The 13,949-nt window shown below is 36.7% G+C and overlaps 2 protein-coding genes across 4 annotated transcripts; one reads left to right on the top strand and one right to left on the bottom strand.

The window, feature by feature from the left end:
- The first annotated feature begins 799 nt into the window (after window positions 1-799).
- Window positions 800-8,049, top strand: LOC123767348 (piggyBac transposable element-derived protein 4). Its single transcript, XM_045756969.2, has 3 exons — window positions 800-3,102; window positions 4,068-4,246; window positions 7,731-8,049. Exon 1 carries the CDS (start codon window positions 800-802, stop codon window positions 2,756-2,758), a length of 1,959 nt encoding a protein of 652 aa, XP_045612925.2. The 3' UTR covers window positions 2,759-3,102; window positions 4,068-4,246; window positions 7,731-8,049.
- On the bottom strand, window positions 5,758-12,966 carry LOC123767349 (aminomethyltransferase, mitochondrial). Of its 3 annotated transcripts, none has more exons than XM_045756974.2 (6): window positions 12,725-12,966; window positions 12,134-12,652; window positions 10,644-10,781; window positions 9,111-9,308; window positions 7,708-7,827; window positions 5,758-7,258 (listed from the first exon to the last, which is right to left on the bottom strand). In XM_045756974.2, exons 1-6 carry the CDS (start codon window positions 12,842-12,844, stop codon window positions 7,079-7,081), a joined length of 1,275 nt encoding a protein of 424 aa, XP_045612930.1. In that variant the 5' UTR covers window positions 12,845-12,966; the 3' UTR covers window positions 5,758-7,078. The 3 variants fall into 3 exon arrangements, with proteins under 3 accessions (XP_045612930.1, XP_069169085.1, XP_045612928.1); XM_069312984.1 differs by having other exon boundaries at window positions 12,134-12,724; window positions 12,773-12,966; XM_045756972.2 differs by having other exon boundaries at window positions 12,134-12,965.
- Between the last annotated feature and the right edge of the window lie 983 nt (window positions 12,967-13,949).

Here is a 13,949-nt window from a genome sequence, read left to right as displayed (position 1 = left end):
ATATAAATCTATAGTATATACAGTATGTATGTATATATACACAGTATGTACATAATAGCCGGAACAACACTACTTGGCATAGTATGCAAGGGTGATTTGCCTACCAGGCAGTAATTTAGTTATTTACAAATAATTTTTTCCAAATTGATTTATTGCAATTAATATTATATTAAGAACATGAATTACTGACTTAGGTTAGGTTTGATGTAATTTATATGTTAGTTTTAACTAAATCAGATTATATATATAAAGTAAGCTTTTTCATTGTATGAGAAAAACTATATAAGGAAAATTATATAATTTGGCTTGTTAGGCAATGTGGCTAACTAGGTACAACATGTACACAGGCTTCCTGTCCCTGAGAAGATGAATTAAAAAATAAACGATGTAACTAGTGCCTTTACAAGAAAGTAAAAACCATGCTAATGTACCCTCACAAACCCAATGTACCTTCTTGTATATAAATAAATAAATAAATAGCTGAAATTCTGAAATTCTGCTAGAATTTACCTACTTAAAATTATCTGTTAGATTAAGGACCTGCCCGAAATGCTGCGCGTACTAGTGGCTTTACAAGATAAATAAATAAATGTTTATTCAGGTAAGGTACATATATACAAGAGGTTTTACAAAAATTTGATAGATTTATAGATAGAGCTAGTACATACAATGCCTAAAGCCACTATTACGCAAAGCGTTTCGGGCAGTAAATACTATGCTATGTATTCTCACAAACCCAATGTACCTTCTTGTATATAAATAAATAAATAAATAAATAAATAAAATATATTGATACGAAATGGAGGTAACAGCGTGTACGAAACTGGTAAGTAAACATGTTATGTGTACGAGACGACCAGCGCCTGACACAGTGCCGTCAGTCATGGCGCTGAGGGCGGCGCCCCCCAGGCGGCTCAGGGGCAAGAGGCTGGCTGCTCTACTGGCGGAAAGTGACAATGAATCTGACAGTGACACCAGTGACGAGCGTACGAGCGCGTCCCTGGACCTGAGTAACAGCGACCCCGAGGACAGTGAAGACGCTGGAGGGAGGAGAGCCAGCAAGCGGCGGGCCTCGAGAGTGTCAAGATCTAACGTGGAGTCGGACTCGACCAGTGATTATGAGTACGAGGAGAGTGGCGGTGATGGCGGGAGGTGGAGTGGTAGGAAGAGGGCGAGGGGGCGAGGGCGAGGTGTGAGGGGCAGCCGCCCCCCCTCGCCTCACACTCCACAGTGGACTTGGGAGGATGATGAGCCATTCCTGCCTCAGGCATACACCTTTGATGAGTCTAATGTCGGTATGAATACAAGTATAACTTTCGATGACGAGTGCTTAGAACTTAGTATTTTTACCAAGTTCATAAATGAATCCCTAATTGATAGGGTAGTGGAGCATACTAATTCTTATTTTGAGTCTCTGGCAGCTAACAATGATTTCTTACCCACCTCACGCATGAAAAGATGGAAACCAACAAATAGAGATGAAATATATATATTGCTTGCGGTGTTAATGCTGATGGCACACGGGAAGAAGCCCTCCCTGACAGACTACTGGTCACGGGATCCTCTCATTGAAACTGGAATGTTTGCCAAGCTCATGTCGCGAGATCGCTTCCTTTTACTCATGAAGTTGCTGCATTTTGTGGACGCTAAGACTGATCCCAAAGATGACTCTCTGTTTAGGATCAGGCCGGTATATTCCGCGCTAAAATCAAAGTTCGGCGAAATGTTCCGGCCTTCGCAAAAGCTCGCAATTTATGAAAGTTCGATGCTGTGGAAAGGGAACATGTTGTTTAATGAGTATATCCCATCAAAAAGAAATAGATTTGGGCCAAAAAGCTTTATTGTTTGTGACTGTAAAACTGAGTACATTTTGGACATCCTTCTCTACACGGGCGATTCCACTGAGCTGACGAGGTCCGACGACCTTGGCGTCTCGGGTTCGGTAGTTCAAACACTAATGGAAAATTACCTAGACAAGGGGCATATCTTATACTTGGACAGATGGTATTCGAGTCCTGTACTGTTTGCTTATCTTGTGGAACATAAGACTGGAGCTTGCGGCACCGTTAACTCCAACAGAAAGTTCATGCCAACATTTAAAAAGAAACTGAAAAAAGGGGAGTGTCAGTCTTTTCATGCAAACAACATCTTGGCCCTCAAGTGGCGCGGCAAGAGAGATGTGTGTATGTTATCCACCGTAAACTCTGACACGATGGAACGCAGTAATAAAAAAGATCGCTTAACTGAAGAGTATAAAAAGAAGCCTTGTGCAGTTTTAGACTATAATGTAAACACACACCGTGTGAACGATATGCAAATTGTAGAGTCGATCCGGAAAACAGCAAAGTGGTACAATAAATTCTTTCTTCATTTAGTAAATATAGCTTCCTTAAATAGCTACATCTTGTTCAGTATCAAAACAGGAGAGAAGCCCCATGTTACTGATTTTCTTAAGAAACTTATTCATCAATTGATAAAGAAATACTGTCACAGTCACGAACACCCCCCACCCAGAAGGAGTAGAGATCCCAGCACCATTGAAAGACCAGTTGCACTACGTCTGACGGGACGTCACTTTATTCGTTACCTGCCCGAGACCCAAAAGAAGCAGTTTTCAACCAGGAGTTGTTACCTGTGTCGTACTACTACTATGGCACCTCAGAAAAGAAAAGAGACACGCTATTGGTGTGAACCTTGCAATAAAGCCTTATGCAAGGTACCGTGTTTTGAGGTGTATCATACCCAAAAGGTGCTATAAATACATAATTGCATGACTCAATATTAAAACAAATATTATTTATGCAATTTGGACAATTTTATTTTATTGTACAGTATTTTAGAAAATAGTAAATGCATTTTTCATTATTAGAAAAAATAAGCTATCGAGAGCTATCTTTATTTAAATTACTGTTTTTAAGATATTTAAAATATTGCTATATATACTGTACTGTACTCTGATTTATGAAAAAAAATTAAATTTATTTATCCTGCATAAGTGAAACAAAAATATTGCATGGAAAGAATTTAAATTGCCACATTACTGGATATAGATTTCGGAGAGTGTGAAGGGAATCCATATTTAACGCTACCTTTCCTATAGAGGTAAGTTATTGACATTTGTATTTTTTTTTAATATAGTATTCAGTAAACTTGGCCTAATGCATAAAAGTTGTTGCTGCTGGCACAATGTCTGCTTACATGGTCTAGTTGTATATATAGGTACTGTACTTCATAGCTATTGTACCTGGTGCATATGTATGCAATACAAGAATTTGCTTACATTAAAGAGCAAAGTTTTATTGAAGAATACCAATCCTTTGTCAAATGAAGGCTTCCCAAGCATCACCAGCCATCTGCCATGTGGAGAATACAGAGCACACAATACTGACGTTATGTAAATGTATTTACAAATGCATGTATTGATGTAATGTACATCTCATTCACAAAAATACATTTACTGTATATACATTATTGTTTTATATGCTATCAGAGTGAGAACTCATTTTTTCAAACATTTATTATAAAACTATCTTGATACGAGCAAAGATATGTAAGATTTAATAAGTTTCTTATAATTTGCCATCAGTGACATCTGGTCACCACTTGGTCCGGGAGACATCTCCCGTCACGCAGGGTGCAGTCGCACCTCCACAGATCTCCAGTATCAGCTCTTGATACTGGTAATGGCTCAAAAGGGCCACCACTTACGGGCTATTCATGCCCGTGCCACCTCTTGGGTGGCTTAATCTTCATCAATCATTCATCAATCGCCATCAGTGACATCTCGATGCAATATTCATCATAAAGGGGAAAATTTACTTTATTTTAAAAATCTGTATTGTACTAAAAGTAGAGTTACAGATATACTTGTGTTGATCATAATGCTGTAACAATATTTAGGTGGATCATGGTTTAAATATGTCTTATTCATATAGAGAGATCTTAATGTATGAACTTTACAAAATTACAATTCTCTGTTCATATGGTCAAACATTTTAGATTCTTTTAAGTGTCAACATTTTTCCTAGAGAATTTTGTACACTTTGATTATATATATTTTTTTTCAGTGGTTTCAAATTCAACGAGACATGGAATGTGGTGAAAATGTTGACAAGTGTCTTGGCTATATTGTAAATTAATCTGTCAAGTGTCAACACATATCCAATTTATGGTGGACAGCTGTACAGAAAGCAGCCTTTGAAGGATCTTCAAGTGATGGTAGTTCACCTTAATGACTACTGTAATGGTAATAGTAATAATACCCATTTCCAATAATTGTAACTGCATGCAGTTTTTCTTTGATTTAAGCATTATGACTTTGAAATTATATTTTTGCTAAAGTACCTTAATAGTTTGTAATTCTAAAAAAATCTTGAACATTAAGATCTTGAGAGCATGCAGGGTTGGCAGACTTGTTTTGTCATTAGCTTGAACAAAACTTATTTCAGATACAGTATATTAAGACTATTATACCTGGACTATTGCTGATTCTGCTTGCCTGATCAAAATGTTTGTAAATCATCTACTCTCATCTATATCTCTCCATACATAATTTTTATTGTTTTAATTATCACCATAATATTAATCATTATCATTTGCTAGTTTCATTGGGTGGCTTCTCTATTTTATCTAACACCCCACACATGCTTCTGATGTGTCCATTTCTACTCTAATTCTTAACTTTATTCAACATCAGTGTTACATTTTTTATGCTTTTTTTTTTACTGTAGCTCTTCCTATCTTTATCTTACTGTAGCTTTCATTACACCAACCACTTTCTTATTCTGCCTCACTATACACTTCGTTTATCACATATTTCCAAGCATTTAAACTGATCCAGTACTTCTCTATTCACACTAATTTCACAAAGATTTTCCCTCCACCACTACATTTTTTATTTGTGTTCACCTTTAAGTCTTCTTTTGTGCCACTAAAAGTTTTAAATTATACATAAATCTCATTCTTTGCTAGGAGAACTGCATCAACTTTATATTGTATATTAAATTTTACAAAGTCCATTTTCCCATCTGGGATACCCTCAAGACTCCATTAATATAAACTATATATTGAATAACCATGACATCGCACAACCCTGATATACAACTTAAGTATAATTATATATTATGTACACCATTAGCAGTTATATACATGCCCACCTTTTCAAATTTGCATTTCATGTATGTATAAGGACCTTGAGTGGCAACGAGAGATGTTATTTGTTGCTCCATTGCCCCTCTTCATTCATTAAAAAGTATTTTCTTTCCTTACTAATATAATCTTTCACTCCTACTCCTATATTTATTCTATTTCACTCACCATTCTAGCTTTCTTTTTAGCTTTTCTCAAGCTTAGGACATCAAACTTTGTCCTTAACCATTTTACTGCACCAATTGCCTGTGGGGAAACTAAATGTGCCCTGTAATGTTCAAAAGTCTCACCGAGTCTGTGTAGATGTCATGTTCAACATTAGAGACTTTTGGCAATTGTTTACCATATTGGAAAATATCCAAAATGCCCCTTAGGTTCTTTCCTGGGCCTTTGTAAAAAGGTGGGAACAATATCAGATGCATCACTGCCCATTCATGATATGCAAAATTAAAAGTACTTTTATGGACCTGGAAGAGCTTAGTGATAGGATGAATCTATTACACACAGTTAACTTGATGTTTTACACTATAGAAAGAATTCTTTTTATGTGCATTTGTACCTAACTTTAGGTGAGCAGTTAGGAGGTTAAAAGGTTTCACCACTTTCAACTTCTTTCAGAATCGACTTTTATTTGGAAAAACTGGTACAAATGATTACAATTGTGGTCATAACGCACAGGTGTACAGCAGTGTAAATGAAACTTAACCTTTTTTTGACACATTTAAAGTTAAACATTTTATAATTTAAGTAGGGATATATATATTAGTAAAATTTAACTTTGCACAGCCATATAAATTTGCATTTAATTTTTGGGGGCATTTGCAAGAGAATAGACCTCAGATCCACGACCCATTTTACTCACGGGAAAAGTGATAGGTAATATAAAAATGACAAAGCCTAATAGCCTTGGCAACCTATACATCAGTTGAAGGTTGAGAGGCATGACCAAAGAGCTGAAGTTCAATGTCTCCAACCAAGCACAGTTAGGTGTACTCACGCTCACTAGTGCACTCTTACCTCTTTAATCTAATATTATTAGAAATGGCAGTGCATCTATAGGTATACTAGCCCAAATTATAAATTTGGAGTTGGAGAAAATGAAATACAGTGACACAATTTCATAATTCAATATACATAATTCAATTCAACTGTTCAGGGGCCAGATTCACGAAACAGTTACGCAAACACTTACGAACCTACACATCTTTTCTCAACCTTTGCCGGCTTTGTTTACAATTATTAAACAGTTAATGAAGCACCAGGAGGCTGTTTATAACAATAACAGTCGATTGGGAAGTTTTCATGCTTGTAAACTGTTTAATAAATGTAACCAAAGCCGTCAAAGATTATGGAACGATGTACACGTTTGCAAGTACTTGCGTAACTGCTTCGTGAATCTGGGTCCCAGTACTATAACAAAATACTATTTTGTAACAATTTTCTTAAACATTTTTGTTTTATCTTGTATAAAATACTTGCCTACACTAGTATGTGTGCAATTTTTTTTAATGCAATTTGACAACCATTAATAACTGAAATGAACAGTACAGTACTGTACTTCAATAATTAAACTTTATTTATAAATACTTTTAAAACAAAATCCAATCAATTTGTCTACAAATATTATTTGGTAATTATTTTTTTAGTAATTATACTGTATTGCACTGAAATGAGCATTTTGGAGGTGGCACTATAATTGAAGACCAACTGGTCACTAAATGAATGTAAATTTATGCATGAAATTTCAGTGAGGTTTCATGTATATTCCTATATACTGTAATGAGCCTTTAATAATTCTTTTGTATCAAAATTACTGTATACAGTATAGTGCTAAATAAAAAATTAGTGCCAAATTTTTTTTTTTTTCCTTATCATTCATACAGTATATATAATTAGCTTAGTTGATACCCCACTATGAAATTATAAAATGCTATCCTTGTTTCATGTTATAATAATTACACCTAACAAAAGGCATCTTTGTTACAGTGGCCAATATAGTCTTTTTGCGCACCTCAACACCAACCTGAGTTCCAGCTTTGGCAAAAGCTGTGGGAACATATGCCATAGCTATGTTTATTCCCAAAGATGGGGCAGGACAGCCACTTGTCACCTGCAAGGAAAATATAAGAACCTGTTATGGATGTTTTGTAAATACTGTACAGTGCTGTGTTTGTTCTCTCCCTATGAATAACAAAGTGGGAACTCCATTGTACACACAGTATAGAGAACCTAGGGCAATGAAAGTTATTCGGAACCGATTCTCTCATCTAAAGTACTGTATAGTCAAATGAGGTGTGGGGGATATGCCTAGTATTAAACTATGTTATAAATAGACTACCAAAGGTATTTTTGAAGTCTAGGAATATGCAATCTACACAGCACTCTCTTTCCTGGTGAGCATATTATAGAACTATCAGATTCATCAGACAACTTGCGTACTCTAAAGTCACATTTTATTTCCAAATTTGGTCTTTTCCAGATGTTGCAAAATCTTCCAGAATTTTACAAGGCATACATATTGAAAACAAATTTTAATAAATTACTGTACTCTTGACTCACCTCTCCAATTTTATTTCCCTTAGAATCCAGGACAGGACAGTGAGTTCGAGGAGGAGGACCACTACAAGTAAGGCCAATACGACGACGCTTTGGCTTCTCCTTCAGTTGCTTCAAGATTACCTAAACAAACATGGCTAACATTGATAAAAATTATTTGTTATTAATTTAAAAGTTTATATATAAAGTACAAATATCAAACTGCTACAGTATGTTAGGAAATCACTGTAATTGACATAAATAATTCTCTGAAAGGCACATATGCATGTAATTAATTTCCAAGTGGTAATGCTGTACGTATATGAAAAGATTCTTTATTTTTCAATAAAGAAATGGAATGCAAAAGGGGTTTTATTACACTTTCCAGAATGTATTAATGAAACTGACAACAATGACCATTGTTTAAAATGCTACAAGAATATTGTAGAACAAATAATCAATTCCAGATATTGACTTGAATCACTTCTTGATGTAATCTTTATCCTAAACAAGTAATAAGTGTAGCACTATATTTATGAACATATATGTATCCTCAAGTTATGATGGGCAAAAATATGAACTGATCCAATTTTTACATGCCAAAATTACACTGCATTTTTAATAGTTGATTTTTTTTTTAGCATTATCAATAGTTTACTGTTGTGAATCAACCAATACTAACTTGTGTTCATCAATGAATGATACCAAATAAAGTGTATCATTACACTGTGTCTTGAAAGTTAACCACAGCTGATGATGAAAATAAAATGGCAAAAAAGGTTCATGTTATGTAGCAGGAAGGAAGGAAGAATAAAGAAGTAAATGGTGTAAAGATTCTACAAGCAGGAGAGAGAGAGAAAATTAAAGAAAAGTGTTTGCTAATTGATGAATGAACTGACCAATAAATTATTGCATAACATTGTTTAATATGCTTGTATGTGGAACTCGGATTTGAGTGAAGGTGAATGATTGGTAAAGTAGGAATGGATCAAGAGAATTATGGAATGAGTATCTTTGGTATATGTGAATACAGGGCACTAGGGTGGCCTGGGTCTAGCACTAGGTCTAGGGTGGCCACTTCATAATAGCCACCCTAGAGTGCAACAAAGCCTGTTAATAAGTAGTAGTTAATGATCAGTTTAAAAAGTTTGTATGTGTATAGTTGCTTGTAGTTTTGTTCTTGTTTATATTATTGATTGTACATACAATTTTACGTGCTGCTATTTTTATTGGCTTGCGTATTCCTGGATTTACCCGAGGGTCACACCACAAGCTGCATGTTGAAAAGCACCATACAGAATATAAAGGTACAGTGTAGACACACACAAAAAAAATAAGCATGAGGAAAAGCCCTGTAAATATGTCCAACTAGCCTCTTGGAACAAAGAAACAAATACATAAATTCTTTACTAAAATTATGATATCACCTCTGCTCCTAAGAAATCTGCAGTCTCCCTTCGTCTCTTCCCTATAGTCCATGCCAAGCCTCCCTCAATAGGAGTTGTAGAGTCATCAATATCATTACCATAGAGGCAGAGTCCAGCCTCTAGTCTGAGTGAATCTCGAGCCCCTAGACCTGCCAGACGAACACCTAGGCCAACTAAAGTCTCACAAAGTTCAACTGCCTGCAAAGAATAGCAAATACAGATAAATAAATTCTTACAATTATTTTATTTATTTCTTTATTTATATATATACAAGAAGGTACATTGGGATTGTGAGGATACACAACATAGTAATTACATTCTTGTAAAGCCACTAGAACGCGCAGCGTTTCGGGCAGATTATAGACAGACAAGATTATACATCTTGTATAATTTGGAAATATATTTCTTTATAAAAGTTCTCCATAATGAGCATAACAAAATTGTTGGAATTGGACCCAAGGTACACATCCACTAACATTTGTTGTGTGCTAAAATTAAATTAAAACTGATAAAAAGTGCATCTTGATGTGGTAAGTAGCAGCAGCTTGGTCTATAGAAAAACTAAAAAACTTTCCAATTCTAGATAATTCGTAGGTAATTTAAAGGAAAGTAGTTTACAAATTTGTTTGTATTATCACTTCCAATGTAATGTTAGGTTTACAGTAATTCTCTGTAAAGTATCTAGGATTTGCAAGTTTTTTATTTTTTGTCTTTGTATCTAGACCAAACTGCTTTTTGCTTATCACAACAAGATGTAGTTTTATTACTTTTTATTTAAATTTAGCACATAATAGATGTTGATGCATGTGTACCTTGGGATTATCCTATATGTTTGACCTATCATATTTACACAAGTACATGTAATTATGAAAAGTGGTAACTAGAAAGGATATACAGTGTAACCTGCAAAATCTGGACCTCCATATAACAAATACCTCTTAACAACATAATATTTGCTATTAGATCATCTCTCTGGAATTGGGATTTGATTTAGATTCACATGCAATGACCATCATCGCTCATTCCTTGACCATCTCTCATAACCTTGATGATAATGCAAGGGATAATCTCATCCCTTGACCATTCTCTCATGCCTTGTCCATCATCCCTCATCCCCTGTCCATCATCCCTCATCTCCTGACCATCATTCCTCATCTCCTGACCATCATCCGTCATCCCCTAACCATCATCTGGATTGCATCCAGAATGATACGATCAGAATTTTGGAAGGTGCACTGTATGTACAAAGTAAATGACAAACCTACTTTGTTCAAGTGAGGTCTTGGTAAATGGTGCATGTAGATGTTTGGCTTGCACCAGTATTATTGTTCTGTATTTGACCCTCACTTTACAACCTGTCTTATGACATATTATGTCTCATATTTTTCAAATGAGGTAAATTCTGCACAGATATTGTATATACATCAATACCTTTAATTTTACATGTTGAGCATTGAACAAACTGACAAAGCCACAAAATATTTGATGTGTGAATGATATTGACAAGCCTGCACCACGAGTGTCGGCACAAACCTTGGAATTGGGAACCGAGATCTCCACCCCATCCTCTCCAGTGTAGCCGCACCTCGTCACCCTACATGGGATACCAGCCACGTGCAGTTCTCGAGTGTTCATGAAGAAGAGATCGTCCAGGTTTCCTTCTGATATGGGCTATGGATTTTGTAATATTAATATAGATTATTAAGTGTCTGGCAAGGAAACATTATAGTTTCAAGTAAGATACAGCATACTACAGTGTGCAAAGCCTTAAAGCACTCAATGAGGCAAAATCGTCAGCAAAAATGCTCACTGCTAATGAGCTATGACTGTATAAATTAATAATAATGCCCTTTAATATGCTAAAGCTGATATGTTTGTAATGCTGTGAATATTCATGAAGCATACTTTGTGAATTAAAATTTATCAAGAAGTACCTCCCCTTCCCTGAATGTTCTCGGTACTTCTAGTTAATTTTGAAAGTTGATATGCAATAACACAAATACTGTTCAGTACAAACACTTATATTAAATAAAAATCTGGAGAAAATTCTAATTTTGTAAGAAACCTAAATTAAACAATAACACTTTATGGTGTTGTAAAGTCAATTGAACACATGCATTTACAGTAATTATCTAAATGTAATTTCACACTCCTAGTGGCTGAAACAATACGCACCATTACAACTGATATACAGTACTGGTCAGCATGTTCACGGGTTATCTGTGCTCAGTTTCAAGAGTACTGTACTTCTCTCATATCCTAGCCAGGGGCCACATTTTTTGAGGTGTGTTGCTAATGGCTGTCAACAGGCCCACATAGCCATCACAATCTGGCATTTCCTGTAAGAATCTAATTTTCTTGAAAACCTTTAACTTTTGGTCCAGCAATATTTTTTTTATATTTGGTGCAAAAACATTCACACATGGGATTCTGATAAACCACACTCAGTGTGTATGGCATCTCTACTCTTCACTAGATCTATTCTACACTTCCTACCATACTTTTTGCTCCAATAACTTGTTATATTAGTGTAAGTATTTATAACCTAACCTTTTAAGTATTTTCCCTGCATATAATTTATCATATCTCTCCCATCTCTCTTCATGGAGGGTCTGATTTTGGCTTGGCCAATAGGTGCTGGCAAAGCCAAAATCAGATCTTCCATGCCAAAATATCAGATTGGAAAATTAAAAGATTTCGATTCATATTAACTATAGGATTATAAGAAAATTAAGCACGCACAGTATAGTATTCAAAATACAAAATAGGTAAACACTCATTATTCAGACATTCTCCTACTATTACAGTTTAATTAATAAAGTGCTGCTTTCTCTGATAGGGCCCCTGTATTAGAGAAAACAGTGTAATGAACAGAGTATATGTTCATTACACTTCTTATGTCGTAAAATCAAAAAATTAAAAATAAAGGTAATAACTTGTAAGTGCTTAAAGTACAAACATGAGATCAAAACCAAATATTTTAAACAGGCTAAACAGTTTTATCATTATTACAGATACTGTACCTGCAAGATTTCAGCTGTACGTGGACCTTGAACTGCCACGAGAGCATGATCGTTAATAACCTCTAGCTCAACATCGCCTCCGGCAGCTTTAAACGAAGAGAGATGGTCCGACATGTGAGCGAGGTCTTTGTCCCTGCAGCCCGCATTGCTGACCACATACAAGTAGCCCTGATCAGTCTTGCTGCAGATAAGGTCATCGATGATGCCACCCTGCTCGTTGGTGAAGAGCGATAAGGTGCCGGTATTCTCATCCAGCCCTTCGATGTCCCCAACAATCAACTTCTCGATATATTTGATACGGTCCTTGCCGTGGACCTTGGTCTGCAGCATGTGAGACACGTCGAACAGACCACAGTGGGTACGCACCTCATTGTGCGACGGAGCTATGCCAACTTTGCCATACTGAACTGGCATGGAGTAGCCAGCGAACTCGACCATCTTGCCTTCCTTAGCTACATGGAAGTCGTAGAGGACAGTCTTATGGGAGCATCTTACTGGGGACGTGCCCAGACACCTCACCTGGGACGTGCCCAGACACCTCACCTGGGACGTGCCCAGACACCTCACCTGGCACGTGCCCAGACACCTCACCTGGGACGTGCCCAGACATTTCGCCTGGGACGTGCCCAGACACCTCACCTGGGACGTGCCCAGACACGTCACCTGACAAGTGCCAGGCAATACTCTCCTAGCTAAAGCGTTTCTTAGCATCTTGGCAGTATTATGAGGATCCTAAGGCGATAATGTCCGAAGAAACCCACTGCCGAAGTGTGAGGTGTGTGAGAGCCTCCGCCAGCTGCACAACACGCCTGACGTCACACATACTATTGGTAACCTCGTTTAATGATACATTACATTCCTCTACGTGTAAAATGAGGGCGTACATGTACTACATTTATACCCCTATCAGTATTTCACGATCATTTACGCAAAAGTACATCATTATGTTGCATCACTAGTCGAATAAAAATGAGTTTATATGAACTTTTCCATAACCTGTTGATTAGGTAGGTATTAGCGTCGGTTAGTGAGCCGTGAACCTCGGGGTACTCCGTGGGTGAGCGGTAGAGTACATGGTTTACACCAGCTACACAAGGTCTTAAATATATCACAATGGGTGTTGGGGAACATTTGCAAGGTTATACACTAACCCACAGCTAGCAAACTTCAAGTGGGCCACGAAGCTGTCGTCTTGTAATCGGGAGTGAACTAAATACTTACATCTCGCTGGAATGTTGTATGTCAGTTGATCGGACATGATTAATAATTGGGCATTTATAAATATAATGATGAAAAGTATGTCCCAGCCCCTCTTCACAGAGTTTAATAGCAATTGGGGTGTTGAGCGCTTGGATGTGAAGCAATAAAGAGCAATAAATACGTGCCATATGCCACAGTGACCTCACCCGTAAGACGAACACGATATATAACTAATTCTACATAACTTATTTACCTATGTTAGATTTTCTATTTTACTTAGAAGGGAGTTTATTGGGACATGTACTATCTTCACCACCAAGCATTGGCCAGACTCAAATGCACTTAACCTGACTTAGCGAGCGAAAATATATCTGACTTTTTATTTTACACACATGTGAGTAAAGAATCAGACGGTTTTAGATTCCTGTTTCAGGCTAGGAGCCTTCTCCTTTCCTTTGCTCATGATAAGCCTTACATACTCGTTTTCCCTGGAATTAACCCGCCAATCGGTTAACGACCAGTTATCCAATTACTGCTGGATGAACAGAGGCGAACAGTTAAGGATTGACGTCTATACAGTCAGTCCACCTTGGCCAGGCGCTCACCTACGTCAGTT

This window comes from Procambarus clarkii, chromosome 74 (assembly GCF_040958095.1).
Source record: "Procambarus clarkii isolate CNS0578487 chromosome 74, FALCON_Pclarkii_2.0, whole genome shotgun sequence".
In the NCBI taxonomy this organism is placed as follows: domain Eukaryota; kingdom Metazoa; phylum Arthropoda; class Malacostraca; order Decapoda; family Cambaridae; genus Procambarus; species Procambarus clarkii.
The sequence above is the reverse complement of the archived record's forward strand: the minus strand, read 5'-3'. Positions and strand labels throughout refer to the sequence as shown.